This window comes from Tachysurus vachellii, chromosome 5 (genome assembly GCF_030014155.1).
Source record: "Tachysurus vachellii isolate PV-2020 chromosome 5, HZAU_Pvac_v1, whole genome shotgun sequence".
Taxonomy (NCBI): domain Eukaryota; kingdom Metazoa; phylum Chordata; class Actinopteri; order Siluriformes; family Bagridae; genus Tachysurus; species Tachysurus vachellii.
Genome location: NC_083464.1, coordinates 20825001 through 20847500, shown reverse-complemented (window position 1 = coordinate 20847500; position 22500 = coordinate 20825001). Strand labels below are relative to the sequence as shown.

Below are 22500 nucleotides of genomic sequence, written 5' to 3'. Positions count from 1 at the left end.
GGCGTCAGAGCTTCTGAGTTGAAATTAAAACACTTCTGTAAGGAAATAAACGCTGGATTTTATGAACCGAAGCTTTTTAGCTGTGACACAAATAAATCAGTAATATGTATTATAATATAAAAACATTTAACTTATTATGTTTAGTGGTCCCGTCTTAATAGGGTGTTTTTATATGCTCCTAAAGGTATTAACATGCAAAATACAACAGTTTATAGTATATACAGTATATGCAGTGTTTAATCTGTCTGTTTGTCCCTGTTTTACAATAAAGGTAGACAATATTGTAGTGCTCAAAACCACTATTTACTTCTTTTTCAGATATGTCCCCAGTACTTGCGGGCTTCATCGGCGCCGGCGTATTGGTGGTTGCAGTGGTGGCTTTAATCTTTGTGTGGACATGCTGCCAAAAACGTTACCACAGGATGAGCCACAAGCTGCATGGTGTCCATACAGAGTGTAGTGACCCATTAACAGACCCTCCTTACAAATTCATCCACATGCTGAAGGGCATGAGCATCTACCCAGAGGCACTGACCAGCAGCAAGAGAATTGTGCGACTTGTGCGTCGAGCTGGTGGCATTAACAGTGATGTCGAGCGAGAGGGCAAGGGGTGTCCTGTTGTGCTAGTGGATGTGGGTGCAGAGAAGAGTCCAACAGTGACACCTCAGTTTGAGGTAGGTGGTTTAGATGAGATTGCTCACACGGCTCCACGACTTGAGAGGGAGCTTCCTGTTCGTGCAGACTACTGCTGCCTGGAGAACAGCTCAAGCAGTGGCAGTCAAAGCTCAAGCACCACAGCATCTAGCAGCGCCACACCCTTCACGGATGAGGCAGATCGTGGAACCCTTAGCCTCGCCATCGACTACAATTTCCCCAAGAAGGCACTGGTGGTGACTGTACTGGAGGCGCGAGGGTTACGAGCTGTGGATAGCCAAGCTGGCAGTGCTGACCCTTACATCAAGATGACCATCTTGCCTGAAAAGAAACACAGAGTGAAGACCCGGGTCCTGCGCAAGACACTTGAGCCTGCTTTTGACGAGACGTTCACATTTTATGGCGTGCCATACAGCTCGCTGTCGGAGCTCACGCTGCACTTCCTTGTGCTGAGCTTTGACCGCTTTGCTCGTGACGATGTGATTGGTGAGACGTTGGTACCTCTGGATGGCATTGAGCTTAGCACAGGCAAAGTGCAAATCACACAGCCGATTAGCAAAAGAAGCATGCAGGTGAGAGTACAACCTCTCCTTTACTTCCTACATAACTTAGAAAAGAATTTCTCTGAACACTAATAAAACAATTTCATGATCACTATATCTTTTTAAACCATCCCCTCTATTAAATGTCTAATAATTAAGAGTATTAGGTAAGCTTTGGATTAATACCCATTTCAAGTTTAACATAATTAACACAGTTTCCTTGTTTTCTGTAACATTTGGAGTGACAATCTATTAATATTCTAACATCTATTAATATTCAAGCATCAGTTGATAAAAATCATTAGTACTGATACTGCATCAGATAGACATAAAGAAGTATGAGTAATCTTCACAGTAGTCATTGCTGAAATTGTTCATTCTTAAGCTCAGAGAAACATTAGCTCTCAAGGTTCACATAGATATTTCTAATTTATTTTTATTTTAAGTATAAATTAATTCATAATTTATGAAGGTAAATATGTAGTGATTCCTTAAGTACTGTACTTTTAAACGGATATATAAAAGGAGAATTGAATGCATGGATGCTCAAATGTAATGCGTGGATGCTAAAATTGAAGTATTTTATTGTGAAGGTCTTGTGGCATGCTCTGCAGTGAAAGCTAAAAATAATCAGAAAAACAGAGGACTCAAAGAAACAGTGTTTAGTGTTACTAAAACATGAAAACCAGCAGTGGCGTCTGTGTGCATACATGTGTGGTTATTCTAATATTAGTGGAGGGGAAGGAGACTATGACTGTTTTCATCTCTTAAATATATTAACAAAGACAATACCAAAGAAATAAAGGTTCCTTTTGTACAATTGACTGGTTTGAATATGGCAAACATTCTCAGACTGAGGTTTCATTTTCTTATTTCAGGTAAGATGTTGTTATTTTAGAATTGACAGTGAAAAGGGTTAAGATATTCTCTTCTTTGTAATATTCAGAGATAAAGCATTTCTTGTGGTTTCTTAATGTTTAGATAAAAAATAATAATTTTAGGTATCCTGTAAACTGTCACTCAGATGTAAAAAGCTGAAAAAGAAACCTTGGTTAACTTGGCTAACAACTGCTCTGCTGCCTGGACTTGTGACATGTCTGAAGCCTTTTTTTTACTTCTTAAACAGCTAGCTTTGTTAGCAGTATGTAATCATGAATAGCAGAATGTAACAATGTCCGTAGGAGGTGTATAGGCTGTATAAGAAGGCGCCAGTCTACACATCACATTTACAAAGGCTTTCAAGAGGAAAAGCACATCTATGTTTTTTGCACTGTACCTCTCATTACAGATCCATGATGCAGTACTTAAGATGTGTAGTGTAGATAAGAGAATGAATGAAAGGTGTCAGCGAACTGAAGGAGGTTGTTATGTGTGGGTTTTTGCAGTGTGTGAGCCGCGGTGAGCTGCTGGTGTCTCTTTCGTATCAGCCTGTCTCTCATAGACTAAGTGTGGTGGTCCTGAAAGCTAGACACCTTCCCAAACTGGACATCACTGGCCTGGCTGGAAGTAAGTACACATGAGCAAACAAACACACTCACAGATTCTAGGGTATATTTTCTATACAGTACATTATAATTCTATGCATTTACTACATATTGTAGAAAGTTGATTGTTTTTATGAATGTTTTAAAACGCTGCTTCAATATGTTTCTTTATATGTTATTTCTATTTTAAATATTAACAGAATATTAAGATTTATGCTGAAAAAAGAATGTTGTGTAATAAACTAATAAATAATGTCTCAAATAAACTTTCAGACCCATATGTGAAAGTGAACGTGTTCTACAACCGTAAGCGTATTGCCAAGAAGAAAACTCATGTGAAGAAATGCACGCTGAATCCTGTTTTCAATGAGTCCTTCATCTATGACGTACCCGCTGATCTGCTGCCCGACATCTCTATCGAATTTCTGGTTATGGACTTTGACCGCACTACTAAGAACCAGGCTGTGGGGCGTCTGGTGCTGGGAACACACAGTCCCTGCCCCTCTGGTGCCACCCACTGGCAGGAGGTCTGCCAAAACCCACGCCGGCAAATCTCCAAGTGGCACAGCCTTGTAGAATATTGAGGTTTCTCCTGTCTGTTCTCCACACACATAAATAAATACACACACAGCCACACACACACACACACACACACATTACAGATATGCACACAAATACAGTAAACAATAACAATATACACAAAGATATGAGGGAGACCTTAAGACCCTAAGAAAGACCTCTTACCTTATTTGTCTTTAAAAAAAAAAACAAGACTAAAGGAAGACAATGAATTAGAACACTTCACACGGACTTAAAAAAAACATGATGAATTTTTGCAGCAGCTATGTAGTGATTAGTTCTCAAATAATCCTTTATAAACAGTGCTGTTTTAGACATCAGTGACCCATACACACACTTGTGCATACACGTACACAAATACACTGACCAATAGTAACTTAAGAGACCAAAATATTGTTATGTACACAATTTTGAGACTGTTACAAGTACGCTCTTCTGAACTTAGCATTGATTGTATGTATGTTTAAATTAAGGTGTAACGTCTGTCTCCACAGACCTCACTACACTGCTGTAGTTCACTGTACCGCATGTCTGAATAACACCAGATTTACTGTAACAATTCAAGAAACCAAGCAAACAGCTGTCAGTGCTGACAAGTGACAAAAGTAAATAATGGCATGAATCACAGTAAGATGTAGAATGACTTTTCAAGTGACATGCCAAACTTCTTAATATGAGTATCAGGTAAAAATAAATAAATCATGCTGCCCTTAGCATGTGAGTTATTATGGTGATCAGAATGAAGCCTTTCATTATACAATGGATATAAGTCTGCCCACTTCTGTTAAAATGGCAGGATTTGTGATGTAAAATAATTGAACCGGTAAGACTGGTAGCGGTGCTCCATTTTTTCTATTTGTTGATGATATCCTTTATGTTCCATGGTATCTAATGATTGAGAAATTATTTTATTTCCCTCTCATGATCCATACCATTAAACAAGTGAGATATTGTGCATGCTTTGAAAGCTCTTTTTGGACCATGGGTTTAGCAGTCAGATGAATCCTCCAGAAACAGCTCTTTATTATGGCTTATATTAATTAGAATAATTGCACTGATGACAGATGTGTGATAATTACTTTGGATCAAATGATTTATAAAATGGTGTGCACACAGCCAGATTATTGTAACTGTTTTTGTAACTGTATTTTTCCAATTTTAGCCTAAAGTGTCTGATTGTTTTTCACATTGAGGGTGCAAGAAGTTCTTATGTGTTTTTATCTTGGTTTAATTTACTGTTCACATCAGAAAACCCTGCAAACATATGTGCACAGACCTTTTATATCCATTGTATACAACTCTGGATGCTCATCTGTTCAACTTATTCTTTCAAAAAAGGTTGAGTAATTTGGGCAAACATGTGTGGCTTTGCGACAGCAATAAAGACGGCTGTTCTTACAGTTTGAAGATAACATGGATTTAATGTTATTTTCCTTATTGTCCATGTACCTTCCAGTTAATACATGACTATACGGTTGTAGCGTGAGGCTACATACAAAATATGGAGCCAGTCCGTATGTACAGTACTCAAACTCACTTTGAATGTCATATGTAAGATAACACCTGCTCCATGTAGCCACTTTTTTATTTTTCTTTCAGTCTTTCTATACTGTCTCTTATTGTCACTGTAAATACTGTACAAATTGTACAGGGGCACTGTTGTGTATTTAATGGTTATTGTACTATATGCAATGAATGCCAACAGCAAGATTGTTTTTAATATGGTGTGGTGTGTTTCCTAAAACCCCAGAATCTGTAACAGGTCTGTTAGATCTAATTGTGCTGGGTTAGTACACTGTAAAATGAAGTCAGCCAACATACAGTGAGTTAATGGTGCATGGTACTGAACATTATATTTCGGCTTTTTTGATCTCGGACTTGGCAGGCAGTGCATTGCTCATCACAGCAGATTTAATAGATGGTACTGCTGTATGGCGCACACACCTGTTAAACCATGCACTATACATAGTCCTTCCTCTACTTCCCTCAAAGCCCACAATATTCACAGTTACAGTTTCAATAGACATCTCTTGCATTGCCTACATCATAATTTTTATAGGGGTCATATTGTATATGGATGTGATACCAACTGGTAGAATACTGAAAGGAAAATGGATTTTGATTGTACATGATTTAAGGGTACTCATTACACAAACTGAACGATTCCTCTACAATAATCTCAGAAACAGTCCAGTCAACAGTAATTGATTTTTTAATGAGTATTACTGAGTCAGTTGGAGAAACAAAAATCAAAAACCTAGGTGTTAATTAGATGCTGTAATGATTATAATTTAGACAAAAGCTGTAAATTGGAGGGACTTTTATGTTGAAATAAAAAATGAATAACTTTACTTACATTGCTGAATGTTCAGTGACATTTAATATAACACATTAACATGTATGTTGGTGTTCTTAACCACACTGAATGTGCAAATTAAATGTGATACACAAATGAAACTTGCCTCATGTTTTTAAAGCCCACCTGAAATGAACTATTTTAGATTATTAAGTAACATCAAGAGTAGAAGAGGTCTATTGCATCACTGCATCACTGTGTATAACATTTTACTGATGGGATAATGCACAGAAATTTACTTGCCTTACAGCACATTATTCATTCATTCGTCTTCAGAAAACCTCATATTTACAAGCTCAAGTTTATCCTCATATAGGATCTGTCTCTTTAACGCATATTCTAAGAATGGTCTTCAGCTATTTTCATGGCATTAAAAATGATGTTTTGCAAAATATTATCTATGATTCAACAGTCACATCTATTTTGCATCCTCTCTTTGGATGGATTCATTTCTCACTTCATGCGTTGGGGCTGGTTTATTTAGTATAACTTTTACACAAATGACTGCAACTTACAAATGAATGTAAAGCAAAGCAGCCATGCAGACTGCACTTCCATTCATTTTCTGTACCGCTTATCCTAGACAGGTTTGCAGGGTGCCTGGAGCCTATATAAGGGGACAAAGCTAGGAACAAGGTGCCATCCTTTCACAGAGGGCAAAATTGCATACACAATTTAGGCCAGTCAGCCTGTTTACACAATTCAGAGATGCCAGTCATCTTTTTTTACATGTTTGTTTTTTTAATATACTAATGTTGGCTTCCTAATTATCATGGTTATTGATGTGAATTAATCTTTTATCAAGGATTTTGAATTACACTATTGTACAGGATATGTTGTGCAGTTGAAATAGCAGATTTAGTGTCATTTGTTCATGTCCTCCTACTGGACAAATAGTCATAAAATGTTTGTCTCTTAGTATCTTCATCTGACATTTTTTTATTCAATTCAAACTATATTTGTAGATACATCAAAATATTTGAATATTAGAAAAATATCCTATGGCAAAAAAATGTTTCCTATTGCAAAAAAAATGTTGCTCCTCAACCACAAGAGGGAGCAAAGGTGCTTTTCTCAGTTGATGTCAGCAGGAGAACAAACCACCAGAGGGCACTGTTACACAGTCTTACATTTACAGCATTTAACAGACACTCTTGTCAAATGTATTGTAAGTGGCTTACTTTTTTTTTTATTTCAGATTATACACCTGAGGGGGCACAGTGGCTTAGTGGTTAGCACGTTCGCCTCACACCTCCAGGGTTGGGGGTTCGATTCCCACCTCCGCCTTGTGTGTGTGGAGTTTGCATGTTCTCCTCGTACCTCGGGGGTTTCCTCCGGGTACTCCGGTTTCCTCCCCCGGTCCAAAGACATGCATGGTAGGTTGATTGGCATCTCTGGAAAATTGTCCGTAGTGTGTGAGTGTGTGAGTGAATGAGAGTGTGTGTGTGTGCCCTGCGATGGGTTGGCACTCCATCCAGGGTGTATCCTGCCTTGATGCCCGATGACGCCTGAGATAGGCACAGGCTCCCCGTGACCCGAGGTAGTTCGGATAAGCGGTAGAAGATGAATGAATGAATGAATTATACACCTGAGCAATTGAGGGTTATGGGCCTTGCAGTGGCAACTTGGTGAACCTGGGATTCAAACCAATGACCTTCCAAACACCTTAACCACTGAGCTAACCACATCCATTTCTTGATTGCTATATTTCTTCTTTAATTATTGAATACCTTTTTTTTATGTTTTTTTAAATTTTATGTTTACCTCTTTAAGTTCTGTGTTTCCCTGAGCCTTATTCTGTTTGGTTACTGTTAGCTTTCTTTGTTTCTATAAAATAAGTTCAGTGCTTTGCCTCCATCTCCTAGGACAGCTGTTATGAACATTTATAATAATTAATTAATTTATTAATGACATATGTTAAGGAACAGAATCTCCGCTCTCAAAAAGTGGTTCTTCTAACACTTCTTACTATAGAGGCCTGCAATCTAATCTACACAATCTAAACAATAGAATGTTCACTGAAGTTGGAGAAGATGTTTAACATATTTATTAAACTTGTTTTTCACACATTTTGCCAATGGTTATGCACTATATGGCCTAAAGGTACGTTATTCTTCCCCAAACTGTCTGCACAAATAAGCACACAATAGTGAAACATGTTTCTGTATGTTATAGCATACATGTGGCTACTGGGCAAAAGCCATGCTCTAAAATCAAATTTAATGTCATCTAAGAACTGAGAAAACTGTTAGAGCTAAAAAAAAAAAAAAAAAAAAAAGAACAACTCAGTATTAATGGTCATGGATTTGAAAGAGATGTACAGTACTCAGGTGTCCACATACCTCTGGCCTTAAGGTGTACATGATGAGCCTAATAAACTGTGGCTTTACACTAACAACCAAATAAATACACTGTATCTCCACATGGTTATGAATTAATTTTGATATCGTAATGGAATAGAATTGAACAGAAAGGAATAAAACAGTTACAGTTAGTATGTAAAAAGGCAAAGGTAGTGTGACTTGCACTGATTGTGAAAACTGACAGTGTGAATGAATATGTGTGTGTGGGTGGGAAGTGAGTGAAATGAGGTGGCAGAGAGCAAACTACAGACTTACATGAAATTTCACAATGACATTTCACGTGAAATGTCATTGAGGGGAAAAATAAACACAACCAGCAAAAAAATACAAAACACATTTACATGATTAATGAGTCTTTATTTTCTTCATTTTTTAACAAAATATATATCATTCAAATTTGGCAATGTAAAACATGAATACATTGAGAATTTTAAGAAAATAATAAATAAACATAAATAATTAAGAAATAATAATCACAGACTTTGATTAAACTAACAAGAGAAGTGTTGATTTGATTTGATCAAAAGGTGCTCTAAACATAGATGATACATTAAGCTAGGAATGAACAAAATCTAAAGAAAAATATCAACTAGTCAATATACAAATACAGAGAAGTTGCTTTTTTTGATGAGCAAATCATGTTTGCATGTAAGTCTGTCACAGCCTATATAAAGATGAGGGCTAGTGTCTCAGATGCTCAGAGGCTGTTGGTTTCAGACCGTTTATGTACATCCATTTCATACTATTCTTGCTTGTTTTTTTTTTTCTAGAGAGGCATAGTGTACCACCCTGTAATGCAATTTTTATAACCTCAACAGAAATAGAAAGGGCTACGTGCCCTTCACCATTCTCCAGCTGCCCAAACTGCTCCGAGGCATCTGTTTATCTTCCTATCTGTGTGGACACCATTAAGAGCTCATGCTAGCCAAGCACGATTCCCTGCAATTATGTGTTCTTGTTCAGGCCTTCTGAGACTCCCTCAGGAAGAGGAAAATAATGCAGTGTAAGTTCACACACAAAGTAAATTGGATAGAGTCATTGATCACATCTCACCTTGTTAAAACAAGCCTGGTACCTTCCTGTCTGGGCTCATTATTATTAAACAAATCAAATTATACAAACGGGGCATATAAGATCTTCTACCAGCTGGTCTTCGACTGATCCTCTGGAGTAACAGTATGTCTGCTTAAAATGAACAAAGTGTTTGGGATGAGTTATACTACTTCACAAGACCAGTTTGTGAGTTTCCTGAAGTAGGCCATAAAGGGAGAGATCATTGTGAGATACCATATTATAACAATGTTTGGATTTATGCTAATTATGCTAACACCAGTAGTAGACTGTTAAATAAGATGAATTTCAAGTACTTGGCTGATGCAACTGATATTGGTTTTTTTTTTTTTTTAAATTATGGCCAGAGTTGTTGAATGAGGCATTTATCAGTAGCAAAACAGAAATGTAAACACAATCTGAGACAAGCAGTAGGTCACTGATTACTGTTGCCAGCACTGATTCTCCAATGATTCATAATTAGAGGATGAAGTACATGATGAATTAACAGGTGCCTTCTATTGTAGTTTAGCCCGTATGGTTTCTATTTCCTATTGGATAAAGTCTGATAAATCATTGCTCCACAAATAATCTACCACACCGGCTTTGATAAAAAACGTGCAGGCACTTGATTTGTATCTACAGTACAATAATGCTTAGAGTGTTTTGGTAAACTGTGATGTTTGGATGCCCTTCATGAGGAGGAGATGGAAGACCTTACCTGTGTGATTTCATGTTACAGCACTGATGAGGTGTGTAGACCTTCATAAAAGTGTTGATTTGGCATTTGGTATAGTGTTGGTGCTGTGTTGCCAGTATACTTTGTTCTGTTAGATTTGAAGCCTGGACTCTGATTTTTCAGCTTTCTTTGGCTACAGGCCAGAATTATAGGAAAGATATGCAACCAAGACTTTTCAGGTTCTTCAGGGCCATGTCACCAACCTTGAATTTACATATGGTGTTAAACAAACCTACAATGATTATACTCTACTCCACTTATATTTTCATATTTTATATTGTTTTTATATAGTTTTTTTTATATATAGTGTATACTTTTTTAGTTATCTATCTCCTTTTGGTTTTGGTTTATTTTTTTATCCTAAATTGCATTCCCTTTTTTATGCTTATATACCAGACAGTTGCAAAAAGCATTTCACTGCATGTTGTACCCTGTATGTATGTATATGTGACAAATAAAATTTGATTTGATTTGATTTGATTTGATACTACACTCTTTATGAATGAACCACAAGTAATATAAATGAATATATTTTGCACCCTATCTAATGCTCTATATTACATATGTGGGTACATTGGTAGTGTAAATAAAAGCATGTACACATATACACGCACACACAGGCTATTTGCTTATGAGGACTGTTTGGGCTAAAAAGAGCTTTGATTGAATTGGGCACTCATGGGACATGGTGCTACGTGCAGCTTGGAGCTTTCTGCCCTCACCCACTCAGACACACAGACTGAGAGAACACAAAGATATTGAGATAGCACATGGAAAGTAAACACTTGGTTCTCTCCAAGAGAAAATAACCCAGCCTGTAGATTGTATGTGCAATGCAGCATAGTGTTTGATATAAGAGAAAACAGCTGGCTAGACATTATTAATTCCCTTAATTAATAATTAATTCTTCTAGGGCCTTCAACTAAAATTTATATCAATGAAAAGCTAATATCTTATATAAGACTTTTTCATGATTATGAGGATAAGGGCTTTGTCGGTAACTTGTTGTATCAAAGGCAAGACTGTTAGTAAGTAGACAATAGGGTGCGTGATTACATTTTTTAGTGTTACCCTTTGTTTTTGATTATCAGATTCAAAATAGCAGTAAGTGGAGACATATTGGTGACATATTGGGACACCACTGGGACTTGATGACTGGGCTATAACACATCTGATAATTTTTTTTTTTATCAACTCTAGCATATAATATTGACTATTAACTATATACAATAATATTTTTCAATATCTGCTCTGAGGTTTTACTGGCCAAATTGCTTAGTGATAAGTTTGCATCTTGAGATGCTGGTGGCATGATAAAGAATATTTATTATTTCATGATAAATCACACACTCTCTTCAAGTAGATTTGCTAAGGTGTATTCTGACAAGGCAAACCTTGTATTCTTCATAGTTAAATATCGCCCTACATAATCATCAGGCCTAGCTGGAGTGTGTAAGTGATTCAAAAAATAATTACACATCCAATTTGATATCTTCATCTTCATCTTCTACTGCTTATCCAAACTACTCGGGTCACGAGGATCCAATTTGATATTTGTATATTTATTTCTTATGGACACCTGTTGTAACCCCTTAAAGTCCAAGGAACTGCTGGGTTCTACATACTATATTTGTAACAAACAATGTACTCTGGAATGCTGATTTAGGCATGTAATTTGCTAACTAATATTTATATGCTTACATTAATTCCCTAATATTGTTAGCAGCACTGGATTCCTAGCTTAAGTACAAAAATACTGGAGCACATTTTTTTCTGGTGGTCTGCTTTTTGGTTTAGTAAAGGTTCTAAGTGTTATTGGTTTTTTGCAATCCAACATTTCAGGCTTTAATTTGGCCATGAATGTCACAACCTGGCTTGTGTGACCACATTAGATAAATAGGATGGTGTTGAAAAATGATCACTGGGGTTGTTTTCCACTGTTGACAGAGCTCATTAGCAAATACAACCAACCCCCTGAAGGTAAAATTTGAGGACAAACATTGTTTTTGCAGTATAATTATTAATATAATATAAAATGATAATTGTGTTAACCAATTATTGTGTTCTAATTGTGCCTAATTAATTAAGACACAGCTCCCCATGAGGTCCTGTTAAAGAGAAAGATGTAGATGGATCCACTCTCTTTCCACAACTTTCACTCTAAAATTAGTAAGCATTAGATGGCAGAAATAGTAAGCATAAGCAGTGAGGCTGTGACAGTTTGCAAAACTGTCTGTGAGTTCTGCAGCGTTGACTCATATTGCTGCCGAACTGGACACCATCCAAGGTCATGAAATGACTTTTTGAGCAAAGTTGAATATTTGTCAGGATTTATTACAGATTACCGGTCTAGTGGCTGACCAGGTCTCACAGGTGTCACAGGTAACACATTCTGCTGTTTTTTTGTTCAAAATAATTAGTGTAAGCTTGAAATTTACAGTGGAAGACATTTAAACATTTATTTAAATAAGATTATAGAGGCTCTAGAACATCAAAACTCCATTTATTTGTCAAACATAAATAGAGAGGGTTGCGTCAGGAAGGGCATCCGGCATAAAACATTGCCAAATCTAACCATGCGAATTGTCAGTAAGAATTTCATACCGGATCGGTCGAGGCCCGGGTTAACAACGACCGCCATCGGCACCGTTGACCTACAGGGCGCCGGTGGAAATTGGGCTACTGTTGGTCGAAGAAGTAGAGGAGGGAGGAGAGTGCACAGACAGAGAGAGAAGAGGAAAGGTAAGAGTGTAGGACTGAGAATAGGGACTCTGAATGTTGGTACTATGACAGGGAAAGGTAGAGAGCTGGCTGATATGATGGAGAGAAGGAAGGTGGATATACTGTGTGTACAGGAGAACAAGTGGAAGGGTAGCAAGGCTCGTAGTATAGGAGCAGGATTCAAGCTGTTTTATTATGGTGTGGATAGTAAGAGAAATGGGGTAGGTGTGGTCCTGAAGGAGGAGTTTGTGAGGAATGTTCTGGAGGTGAAGAGAGTGTCAGACAGGGTGATGAGTCTGAAGTTAGAGATTGAAGGGGTGATGTTGAATGTTGTTAGTGGTTATGCCCCGCAGGTAGGTTGTGAGTTAGAGGAGAAAGAGAGATTCTGGTGTGAATTCGATGAGGTGATTGAGAGTATTCCCAAGGGTGAGAGAGTGGTGATAGGAGCGGATTTTAATGGACATGTTGGTGAGGGGAACACAGGTGATGAGGAGGTGATGGGCAAGTTTGGAATTAAGGAAAGGAACCTTGAAGGACAGATGGTAGTAGACTTTGCTATGAGGATGGACATGGCTGTGGTTAACACTTATTTTCAGAAGCGGGAGGAACATAGAGTGACTTACAAGAGTGGAGGTAGGAGAACACAGGTAGACTACATCCTTTGTAGAAGAGGCAATCTGAAAGAGATTAGTGACTGTAAAGTGGTAGTGGGAGAGAGTGTAGCCAGACAGCATAGGATGGTGGTGTGTAGGATGACTCTGATGGTCTGTAAGAGGAAGAGGTCAAAGATAGAGAAGAAAACTAAATGGTGGAAGCTGAAAAAGGAGGAATGTTGTGAGGAAATTAGACAGAAGTTGAGGCAGGCTCTGGGTGGTCAGGTAGTGCTGCCGGATGACTGGGAAACTACAGCAGAAGTGATCAGGGAGACAGGGAGAAAGGTGCTGGGTGTGTCATCTGGAAGGAGGAAAGAAGATAAGGAGACTTGGTGGTGGAATGAGGAAGTTCAGGATAGTATCCAGAGGAAGAGATTAGCCAAGAAGAAGTGGGATATGGACAGGACTGAAGAGAATAGACAGGAATACAAGGAGTTACAGCGCAGAGTGAAGAGGGAGGTGTCTAAGGCCAAGCAGAAGGCATATGACGAGTTGTACACTAGGTTAGACACTAGAGAAGGAGAGAAGGACTTGTACAGTTTAGCTAGACAGAGGGATCGAGATGGGAAGGATGTGCAGCAAGTTAGAATTATTAAGGATAGAGATGGAAGGGTGCTCACAAGTGAGGAGAGTGTACAGAGGAGATGGAAGGAATACTTTGAGGAGCTGATGAATGAAAATCAGAGGGAAAAAAGAGTAGAAGGGGTGAACTCTGTGGAACAGGAAGTAGATAAGATTAGAAAGGATGAAGTCAGGAAGGCTTTGAAGAGGATGAAAAGTGGAAAGGCAGTTGGTCCTGACGACATCCCGGTAGAGGTCTGGAAGTGTCTAGGAGAGGCAGCAGTGGAATTTTTAACTAGTTTGTTCAACAGGGTTTTAGAAAGTGAGAGGATGCCTGAGGAATGGAGAAGGAGTGTGTTAGTGCCGATCTTTAAGAATAAGGGTGACGTGCAGAGTTGCAGCAACTATAGGGGATAAAGTTGATGAGCCATACAATGAAGTTGTGGGAAAGAGTAGTGGAAGCTAGGTTAAGGAAGGTGGTAGAAATTTGTGAGCAGCAGTATGGCTTCATGCCCAGAAAGAGCACAACAGATGCAATTTTTGCTCTGAGAATGTTGATGGAGAAGTATAGGGATGGTCAGAGGGAGTTGCACTGTGTGTTTGTAGACTTAGAGAAAGCGTATGACAGGGTGCCAAGAGAAGAGCTGTGGTACTGTATGAGGAAGTCAGGAAGCAGAGAAGTATGTCAGAGTGGTGCAGGACATGTATGAGAGGAGCAGGACAGTGGTGAGGTGTGCTGTAGGTCAGACAGAGGAGTTCACAGTGGAGGTGGGACTGCATCAGGGATCGGCTCTGAGCCCCTTCCTGTTTGCTATAGTGATGGACCAGTTGTCAGAGGAGGTCAGACAGGAGTCTCCTTGGACGATGATGTTTGCAGATGACATTGTGATCTGTAGTGAGAGCAGGGAGCAGGTGGAGGAAAATCTGGAGAGGTGGAGGTTTGCGCTGGAGAGAAGAGGAATGAAAGTCGGTCGTAGTAAGACTGAGTACATGTGTGTTAATGAAAGGGAGGGAAGTGGAACAGTAAGGTTACAGGGTGAAGAGGTGAAGAAGGTACAGGAGTTTAAGTACTTGGGGTCAACAGTCCAGAGTAATGGAGAGAGTGGGAAAGAAGTAAAGAAGCGAGTGCAGGCAGGTTGGAGTGGGTGGAGGAAGGTGTCAGGAGTTCTGTGTGATAGGAAAATATCAGCAAGAATCAAGGGGAAGGTGTACAGGACAGTGGTGAGACCGGCCGTGCTGTATGGTTTAGAGACAGTGACACTGAAGAAGAGACAGGAGTCAGAGCTAGAGGTAGCCGAACTGAAGATGTTGAGGTTCTCTTTGGGTGTGACAAGATTGGACAGGATTAGGAACGAGTACATCAGAGGGACAGTCCATGTTGGACGTTTGGGGGACAAAGTTAGGGAGGCGAGATTAAGATGGTTTGGACATGTTCAGAGGAGGGAGAGTGAGTATATTGGTAGGAGAATGTTGGACATGGAGCTGCCAGGCAGGAGGCAAAGAGGAAGGCCAAAGAGGAGGTATATGGATGTAATTAATGAGGATTTGAAGCTAGTGGGTGTAAGTGTTGAGGATGCAGAAGATAGGGTTAGGTGGAGAGAGATGATTCGCTGTGGCGACCCCTGAAGGGAAAAGCCGAAAGAAGAAGAAGAAGAAGAACATCAAAACTCCCCATTTACATGTTCATTGCAGTCACTGTTGGTTGTTAGGGATTAAATCTGGGATTTAGAAGAATCTGACATTGTTTTCCTGCAAACATTGATGATGCTTTAATGGGGAATTACAGTAACTGTCAGAACTCATTATAGCATTTTCACAGTAAGGTGGCTGAGCCAGAGCCAAGCTTTGAGAAAAACATCTTTGATGGAAGTGTTGGTCCAGGTATGGGCCATGTGACAAAGAAGCACATGGCACAGTATGAACTTTTTTGATTAGATCAAATTAGAGTAAAAAAGAATCTATGATGAAAAGACACATACTTTGCTCCACGGTCCAGTTCTGATGCTAACATCCCCATTGTAGGCATTGTCATCAGTGGAAGCAGGGGTCAGCATGGGCACTCTGACCAGCTTGCTGCTATACTGCTCAATACACAGCAAGATTCACTGCACTGTGTCCTGACTTTGTATAATAGCTAGAATGAACTTTTTCAGTAATTTGCGCTACAGTAGATTTTCTGTGTGATTGGACCTTGATGCTCCATGTGGGCATCAAAGAGCCTTGATGGTGACCATGTCCATTCCCCCAGTTCATCAGTTGTTCTTCCTTGAGCTATTTTTGGTAGGTATTATCCACTGCATAGCAGGTACACCCCACAAGCCATCGAATTTTGGAGACGCTCTGACCCAGTCGTCTAGCCCACTTACAGTACAATACATCGACTTTGAGAATTGACTGTTTACTTCTTGAATTATCCCACTTGCCATCATTAATCAAGTACATGACCCAAATATGCAAATTAATTTGATTCAATTTGTTTATTTCCTGTTCATAAGCCACAGTCTTTTAGCTTGCCCAAGGGATCCAAACATGAGCAGTTGGCCATCTTCTTGAATGTAATAGTCAAATATATTTACTTTTACAATCACAATACATGTTTTGACCTGTAATCAGAAAATCAGATAAAAAAATAATTGAAGGCAAAGAAGAGCTGGGATTCAGAGTGTCTAACAGTGATTTAATTGCAAAGGCAACTCATAATGTGATTTTACTGACCATTTCACTGTTAGCTGTTTATTATCATTTTAGTTATTTTCATATTTAGAAACCTTATATTATTTTTGAAGTAACTTTCCAATTAGTCTATGTATATAATATGAGACAGAGGCATATTTTATTATTTTTATTAATTATTTCATATGAGAATGTAATGCATGCACAAAATGTGCAAAATACAAACAGATGGCAGCTCACTACGTCAACATGGGTGGACTGCATCACACTTAGTAACAGTTACAGACGTAAGATCTCACATCAATAGAGGATGACTGTGAGCGTGGAAGTGTGGGTAGTGTGTTGTGGGTTTTGTTGAGCTGAGCCACAGAAGGAGAGTTTCATGAGGCCCCTCATTTTCTTAGGTAATATACAATATGTGCACTTATAGATACACTTACAGTACTATTCATTTTAATAGGAACACCTGTACATGTGCGGTTTTCTAAACAGCTAGTCATTTGGCAGCAACACAATACATGTTAATGTTTACAACAAACGTCAGAAAGAACAGGAATCTGAAACTATAATAGGCACAAGCTTAGGACTAGAAAGTCTTTAACTGTCCAATGTTAGTGAGTTTGTGCTAATGATAGCCAGAAGTGGATTCTGATGCGCTACATTTTGAGATGCTTTTCTGCTCATCATGGTTGTAACTGACAACCTTACTGGCAGCTAAAACCAGTCTACTTATTCTCTTTCTGATCTCACTAACCAACAACGAGCATGCAGACCCTTTTCTCACAGCATGCTTTTGGTTTTCACAGCATTCTATTTAAAATCTAGAGATTGCTGCTTGTAAAATAAATCAGTATATTTTCTGAAATACAGAAAATATCTGACCCATTGTTGGCTCATCTGACACCAACAATCAAGCACAGTGTTTTGTCATTTATTGTGATATTTGATGTGAACATTGACTGAAGCTCTTGACCTGTGTTCACATGCTTTAATACAATATGCTACTGCCACATGCACATGCCACTGGTTAACAGCATAAATGTTCAGGTGAACAGGTGTTGCTGTGGACAGGAGTGTATATGCTCATCACACTTCACTTATTGCAGTAATAAATAGTTTAGTATAATACTGCTTTTAGTTAGTCTGTTAATTTAAATAATATTTTATTTGACATAATCCAAACCATGCTGTTCTCTTACAGCCACTACATTAAAATAAAACAAAGAAAATTGCTGTTTATATCATTTTTATTTTCAATTGTTTATAAAGTAGTATATGGACTTTCCATGTAAAATCAAATGCACATAGTTTCTTCAGAATTGGTACATAAGAAACCTCAGCTTGTTTACAAAGCTCTTCAGTAGGGTACATGGGTTGTATGAAAATACTGTCTTCTTAACATCACACTTTCATTTAACCCTCAAATGCATTTGCACATATCTCCTATTCTTCTGAAACTCTTAGAACAGCTCTGAGCCCACTTTACTTGGCTTGTATCACTCCATGATCAGAAAGTCTCTGGCTTTACACTATACAGAGGCTGCTTAGATACATGAAGAAACCAACTTTCCTTCTCAGTAAACCTTCTAGGATCTCAGCCTCAACTTACAAAAAGACAACCTGGTTTCAACAATTACTCCTGTTTAATAGGATCCATGGTTGTCCAGATCATGCATGCCCTCTCTGGCCATTATTCCTGCATGGGGAATTGACATATTGGTCATAACATCAACTTTCACTAAAAAGAAGCCCTACTCCCTTTTCTTGCTGAAGACAGCTGATACAGTCCTCACAATGCCCATAATTCCAGCCGCTCCTTTCTTGACCCCCCTGGCCTCCTTTATGAGCTCATGAAGACCATGGAAGACAAGAAGAACGCCATGGTATGCCTCAGCTGCAGAGACCTCAAAGAAGCCACAGTCTGCTGAGAGGGCAAGCAGACGCCCTTCCTCACTTGAGACAACGCGGCGATGCTGCAGGTCCCTCTTGTTGCCCACCACCACCATGGGCACTGAAGAGCTTAAGGAAGAGGACAGCTTCTGGATAAGTGCTACCTGCTGCTGCACAACCTCAAAGCTGGTGCGGTCACAGATGCTGTAGACAAGCACAATGCCATCTGCCCAGCGGAGCTGTCCTTCACTCACTGACTCAGAGCTCTCACAGCTCTAAAAAATAGAAAGAGGTCAGACATGTCATTCATCTTACAGAAGCCAATGAAAATATAGATAGATTTTAGATGTTAGTGCCTTACCTGTGGATACAAGGAGTCCCAGACGTTGAAGGAGATCTCCCGCCCATCAATTTTGTCAATGTGACTGTATATTGACTCTGGAAAAGGAAACATATTTAAATATACATATATACTAATGGAAATAGTTTTAATAAAATATATAGGGTTCTACAGTGTTATCAAACTTACCAATATTACCATATTCACCAATAAATCTTTTGGTAAGAAACCGCACAGTTAGAGCTGCAGAATCAGATGAACAATTATTGTAAATTTAACATACACGAACTTATAAACAATCATTAACATTTAAGTTAATACTGATCAGTGCTTACCTGATTTCCCGACATTTTCAGCTCCAAGTAGTAAGACGTTTGCTTCCACTTTATGCTGGTTTCCGTCCATTGCTTTACTGCAGTGGGGTAAGTTCGATTTAACTTGGACAACCATTTGGATAGTGAAGTGTGCCAGAGAATAAACAGTTTAGAACCACGCGGAATTTAATACAACGAGGAATGAGCTCTGAACACAGCGCACTGGCACTAAATACTAGTAATGGGCGGAGCTTAGCGGTGGTGGGCGTGGTTTCCAAGAGAGCAACAGGGTTGGAGAAAATCATTACCATCGTTGTCCTTTGCGGCACAACAATGCTTAAAAAAAAAAAAAAAAAACCAAACAAAAACGAGCAAAACCATACGGTCGAGTAGCGTAATATTGTTATTTATATACATTATAAATAATGTATTTATATATATATATAAAAAAATTAAAATAAATAATCTCTCTATATGTAAATTATGTGTGTGATATAATGTGATATATAATATGTGACCTATCTATCTATCTGTGTGTGTACACACACACACACACACACACACACACACACACACTTCATGAATGGAAGTAATGCAACTGCTTTCTTGTAAATGTCCCACCTTACAATGACTAATATAGACTTGCTCCATAAATAGTGTAGACATAAGAGAGATTTAGGACAAATTTAATTTAATTGTTAAACGACATAAATGAAAAATACACCAATATACATGGCCAACATTTTACATGTCAGGTTATGGTACATAAAGATTTGCTGCAAAAGAAAAAGTTTCAAAACAAGTCAACAAAATGTAGAATTTCCGGGCTTTTATTACCCAGGGCAATGAAGACACAATATGAACAAAAGTACATTCCAGCATATGCCTCTATAAAACAATTACAGAGACTGAAAAACAGTTGATCTCCTCCTTGAAAAATACTGCAGGTCCTTTATGTATTCTCAGTGCGAACTTTCTTTGCCACTGGAGTATAGTTTGCAGCTAGAAATGCTTTCATCCTCTTTAAAGTATTTTTGGCCTTTTCTCGATCAGGCTCTGTCTCTGGTGCCCTCATGTGGTCTCCATTGCTCAGAGGTCTTAGCAGAGAAGCATGGATGCTTTTCCCAAATGATACATTCAATCGTTGCTGGAAGGAGCTTTGGAGATTCATAACCAAGTCTTTCTTCTGCAGAGAAATATTTTAAACATATTAATGATGTGAATAAAACAGCATTAATTTATTCTTATAGCCTATATGATCATTAATAAAGCTTATATAATAGCATTGTTCATTTTTTTGTGTTGAATAATTTTACATGTCTCCAACAGTTGCATTTTAATGTGCATAAATAGCATTTTAGAATGCCAGTTTTCTATTATAATAGTATTGCGGATGTTCCAAATAAAAGGAATTTGTGTGTCTGTGATCACAACATGGTCAAGATTTCTGTGAAAAATTGTCATTTTTTAGCATTTTTGGAAAAGATCACTAGTGCCCATACAACAAAGTTCATTTACTTTTGTGTGTGTTATGTTCCAGTATTTTTTGGAGCTTTTTAACTTCAAAATACAGGGGAAAAAAGTCTGGTGATAAGAGTGACTGTTTATAGCTATTATCAGATAAGATAACAGGACCTAACCTTTTTTTTTCATAAATGTTTAAGGATATTAAACATAAAACTATGAAATTCTTTCAGTAATATAAATTGCAATTAGTAAACTGCTGTGGTACAACACCAAAATATTTCAAATCATAATAATAATCAAATGCTTAACATTTTTTTTTTTACCGTGGAATTTGATGACAAGTTGTGAAAAAGGGCCCAGAGGTCTGAAACCATTTCAGCTGCTGAGCGGTATGGAGGGCTGCGTTTTCCCAACAGGCGGCCTACAATTATGCCAAATTCCACACAACCTGCAGGTTGCTTTATAAGCAGACAAACATTTCTCAATTTGCAGGAAAGTATATGCATTACAACTGTTACATGGTCTGCTAAATGCTCTAAATGTTTGTATAATAGTTCATACCTTAATAGTTTTATAAAGCAGGTAGCTATGATTTTCACACATTAGAGAGAGCAAAAGTTGTTCACACCGCTGGAAAAAAGATATAACAGAAGGGCTCACAAAAATATAATAATTAATATATGCTTTTAATTTTAAACACAAATTGTTCATTTGACAGTTAGTAGTTTTGAGTGCTTGTATTTAAGTGTGTGAAATGTTTCATGGTTTACTCTCTGGTCTGGCAGACTTAGGTAGGGTTCCTTAAGTCTGTTGCATCTGAATGGGTCAGTGTCATCCAACAGATCCTGGCACAGGGAGCATACCCACATTGCACTGTACAGAACATACAAAATACAATTTTTGTTTTTTGGACTAAATAACTACTAACTAGAGTACATAGCACTTTCGGCTTAAAGAATTTCTTATGGTTGTTTTAATTAGAATTCACAATAAGACACCATTACTAGAGCCTTCTATAGATATACTTTAAATCTATGGATGTAGAGCAAAATGTTCATCTTACGTCGGATTGAAAATGATCGGTGGCACATGGCAGCTGGTGTGGAAGGTTCTACCACATTCTGCACACTGCAGTGAGGCTCCAGCAGAGAGACACACAACACAGTCCAGTACATCAACCAGCAGGGAACACTTAGAACTGCAGGACTCTGAGGGTAAAGCAGCAGCTGGGGGTGCAGCTATCCTAAGACACCTCTGGATTGACTGTAAGAGCAACAAGATAAGCTTAGTTTTTAATGAAATTTTGTGTCAGAATAATGTGAAGTACTTCTTTGGTGGCTGCATCTGACTTGTGAAAACAAATCACAAGCTGCAGTGATTACACTGATTACATGATTACAATGAAGAAAATGCGTGTATGAGATATGCTCACATTTATCATTAGAAACACACAGCTGAGAGCAGGAAATACCTTGTTTTCATCAATCTCCTGAAGCAAAATTTCATCCTTTTGGCTACCGGGGACTATTCGAAATTGAGACAGAGAAGATCCTGAGATGGGCAACCGGAGGAGCGATACAAGCAGAATCCTGCTAAAAGATAGCAATATATATTACTTATGATATAAGAAGATAGTAATTAGGTGCACATGGACATGCTTTGAGAAAAACAATTCTGACACGAAGCAGACATACTTATTGCTGTTCTCTGTTGATATGGGTTCTTCTGAAAGAAATTGAAGGAACAAGAAAAAGTATATATTTATATATACATACAGTCAGATATTTTTTCACTACTAGTGGAATGTGTGAAAAATAGCCTCACCCTTTGAGTCATCCATCCCCTCCACCATTTCAGAATCATTAGCATCAGTCTTTTCATTATCCTGCTAGAGGAATAGAATGTAAATTATAAAGTTATTACAATTACATGACTCATTACTACAGGCTGCCTTTAATGATTAAAAAGTTTAATGATATTTATAACCTTTGCATTAGGGATGGATGCATGTTCTAAGGCAGGTCTGGAGCAAACATCCTGAGGATGCACTTTCATTTCACTACAAAGAATCTCTCTGAAGGATGATGGCAGTCCTTTAAGCCAGTGCTTGGTTG

The 22500-nt window shown here is 38.3% G+C and overlaps 3 protein-coding genes and 1 long non-coding RNA gene across 11 annotated transcripts in view; 1 reads left to right on the top strand and 3 right to left on the bottom strand.

Annotated features, from left to right (window-relative positions):
- The window catches only part of syt11b (synaptotagmin XIb), an 11241-nt gene extending 5525 nt beyond the window's left edge, over positions 1-5716 (top strand). The window contains exons 2-4 of the mRNA XM_060870373.1: positions 319-1226; positions 2582-2702; positions 2954-5716. Of these exons, the coding sequence (XP_060726356.1) occupies positions 319-1226; positions 2582-2702; positions 2954-3264 (1340 nt within the window). The 3' untranslated portion in view covers positions 3265-5716. The remainder of the gene's footprint in view (positions 1-318; positions 1227-2581; positions 2703-2953) is intronic.
- Positions 209-2960, bottom strand: LOC132845947 (uncharacterized). Its single transcript, XR_009648452.1, has 2 exons — positions 2473-2960; positions 209-975 (listed from the first exon to the last, which is right to left on the bottom strand). It is a non-coding gene; the product is annotated as an uncharacterized LOC132845947 (long non-coding RNA).
- Positions 5717-17604: 11888 nt separating the features above from the next.
- zgc:171704 (Ras-related and estrogen-regulated growth inhibitor-like protein) lies at positions 17605-19151 on the bottom strand. The gene is made up of 4 exons (XM_060870372.1): positions 18941-19151; positions 18795-18848; positions 18627-18703; positions 17605-18540 (listed from the first exon to the last, which is right to left on the bottom strand). The coding sequence occupies exons 1-4, from the start codon at positions 19053-19055 to the stop codon at positions 18127-18129; spliced, it is 660 nt and encodes a 219-aa protein (XP_060726355.1). The 5' UTR covers positions 19056-19151; the 3' UTR covers positions 17605-18126.
- A 442-nt stretch (positions 19152-19593) lies between these two features.
- Positions 19594-22500, bottom strand: part of trim33l (tripartite motif containing 33, like) — a 15542-nt gene continuing 12635 nt past the window's right edge. Inside the window, exons 9-17 of one of the 8 annotated variants that reach the window (XM_060870365.1) lie at positions 22373-22500; positions 22211-22274; positions 22081-22111; positions 21858-21975; positions 21450-21649; positions 21157-21259; positions 20948-21016; positions 20710-20844; positions 19594-20105 (exon numbers count right to left, since the gene is read on the bottom strand). The exon at positions 22373-22500 is cut by the window's right edge and continues 1524 nt beyond it. In XM_060870365.1, the coding sequence (XP_060726348.1) occupies positions 19872-20105; positions 20710-20844; positions 20948-21016; positions 21157-21259; positions 21450-21649; positions 21858-21975; positions 22081-22111; positions 22211-22274; positions 22373-22500 (1082 nt within the window). In that variant the 3' untranslated portion in view covers positions 19594-19871. Of the gene's footprint in view, positions 20106-20709; positions 20845-20947; positions 21017-21156; positions 21260-21449; positions 21650-21857; positions 21979-22080; positions 22112-22210; positions 22275-22372 lie in introns of all 8 variants that reach the window. The other 7 variants (XM_060870366.1, XM_060870370.1, XM_060870369.1 and 4 more) reach the window with 7 other exon arrangements.

Coding starts and splice junctions, on each gene's coding strand:
- zgc:171704 (XM_060870372.1), bottom strand. CDS start 19,055: ATGGTTGTCCAAGTTAAATCGAACTTACCCCACTGCAGTAAAGCAATG. Junction 18,849..18,940: donor TGAAAATGTCGGGAAATCAG/GTAAGCACTGAT, acceptor CTGATTCTGCAG/CTCTAACTGTGCGGTTTCTT. Junction 18,704..18,794: donor TGGTGAATATGGTAATATTG/GTAAGTTTGATA, acceptor TTCCTTTTCCAG/AGTCAATATACAGTCACATT.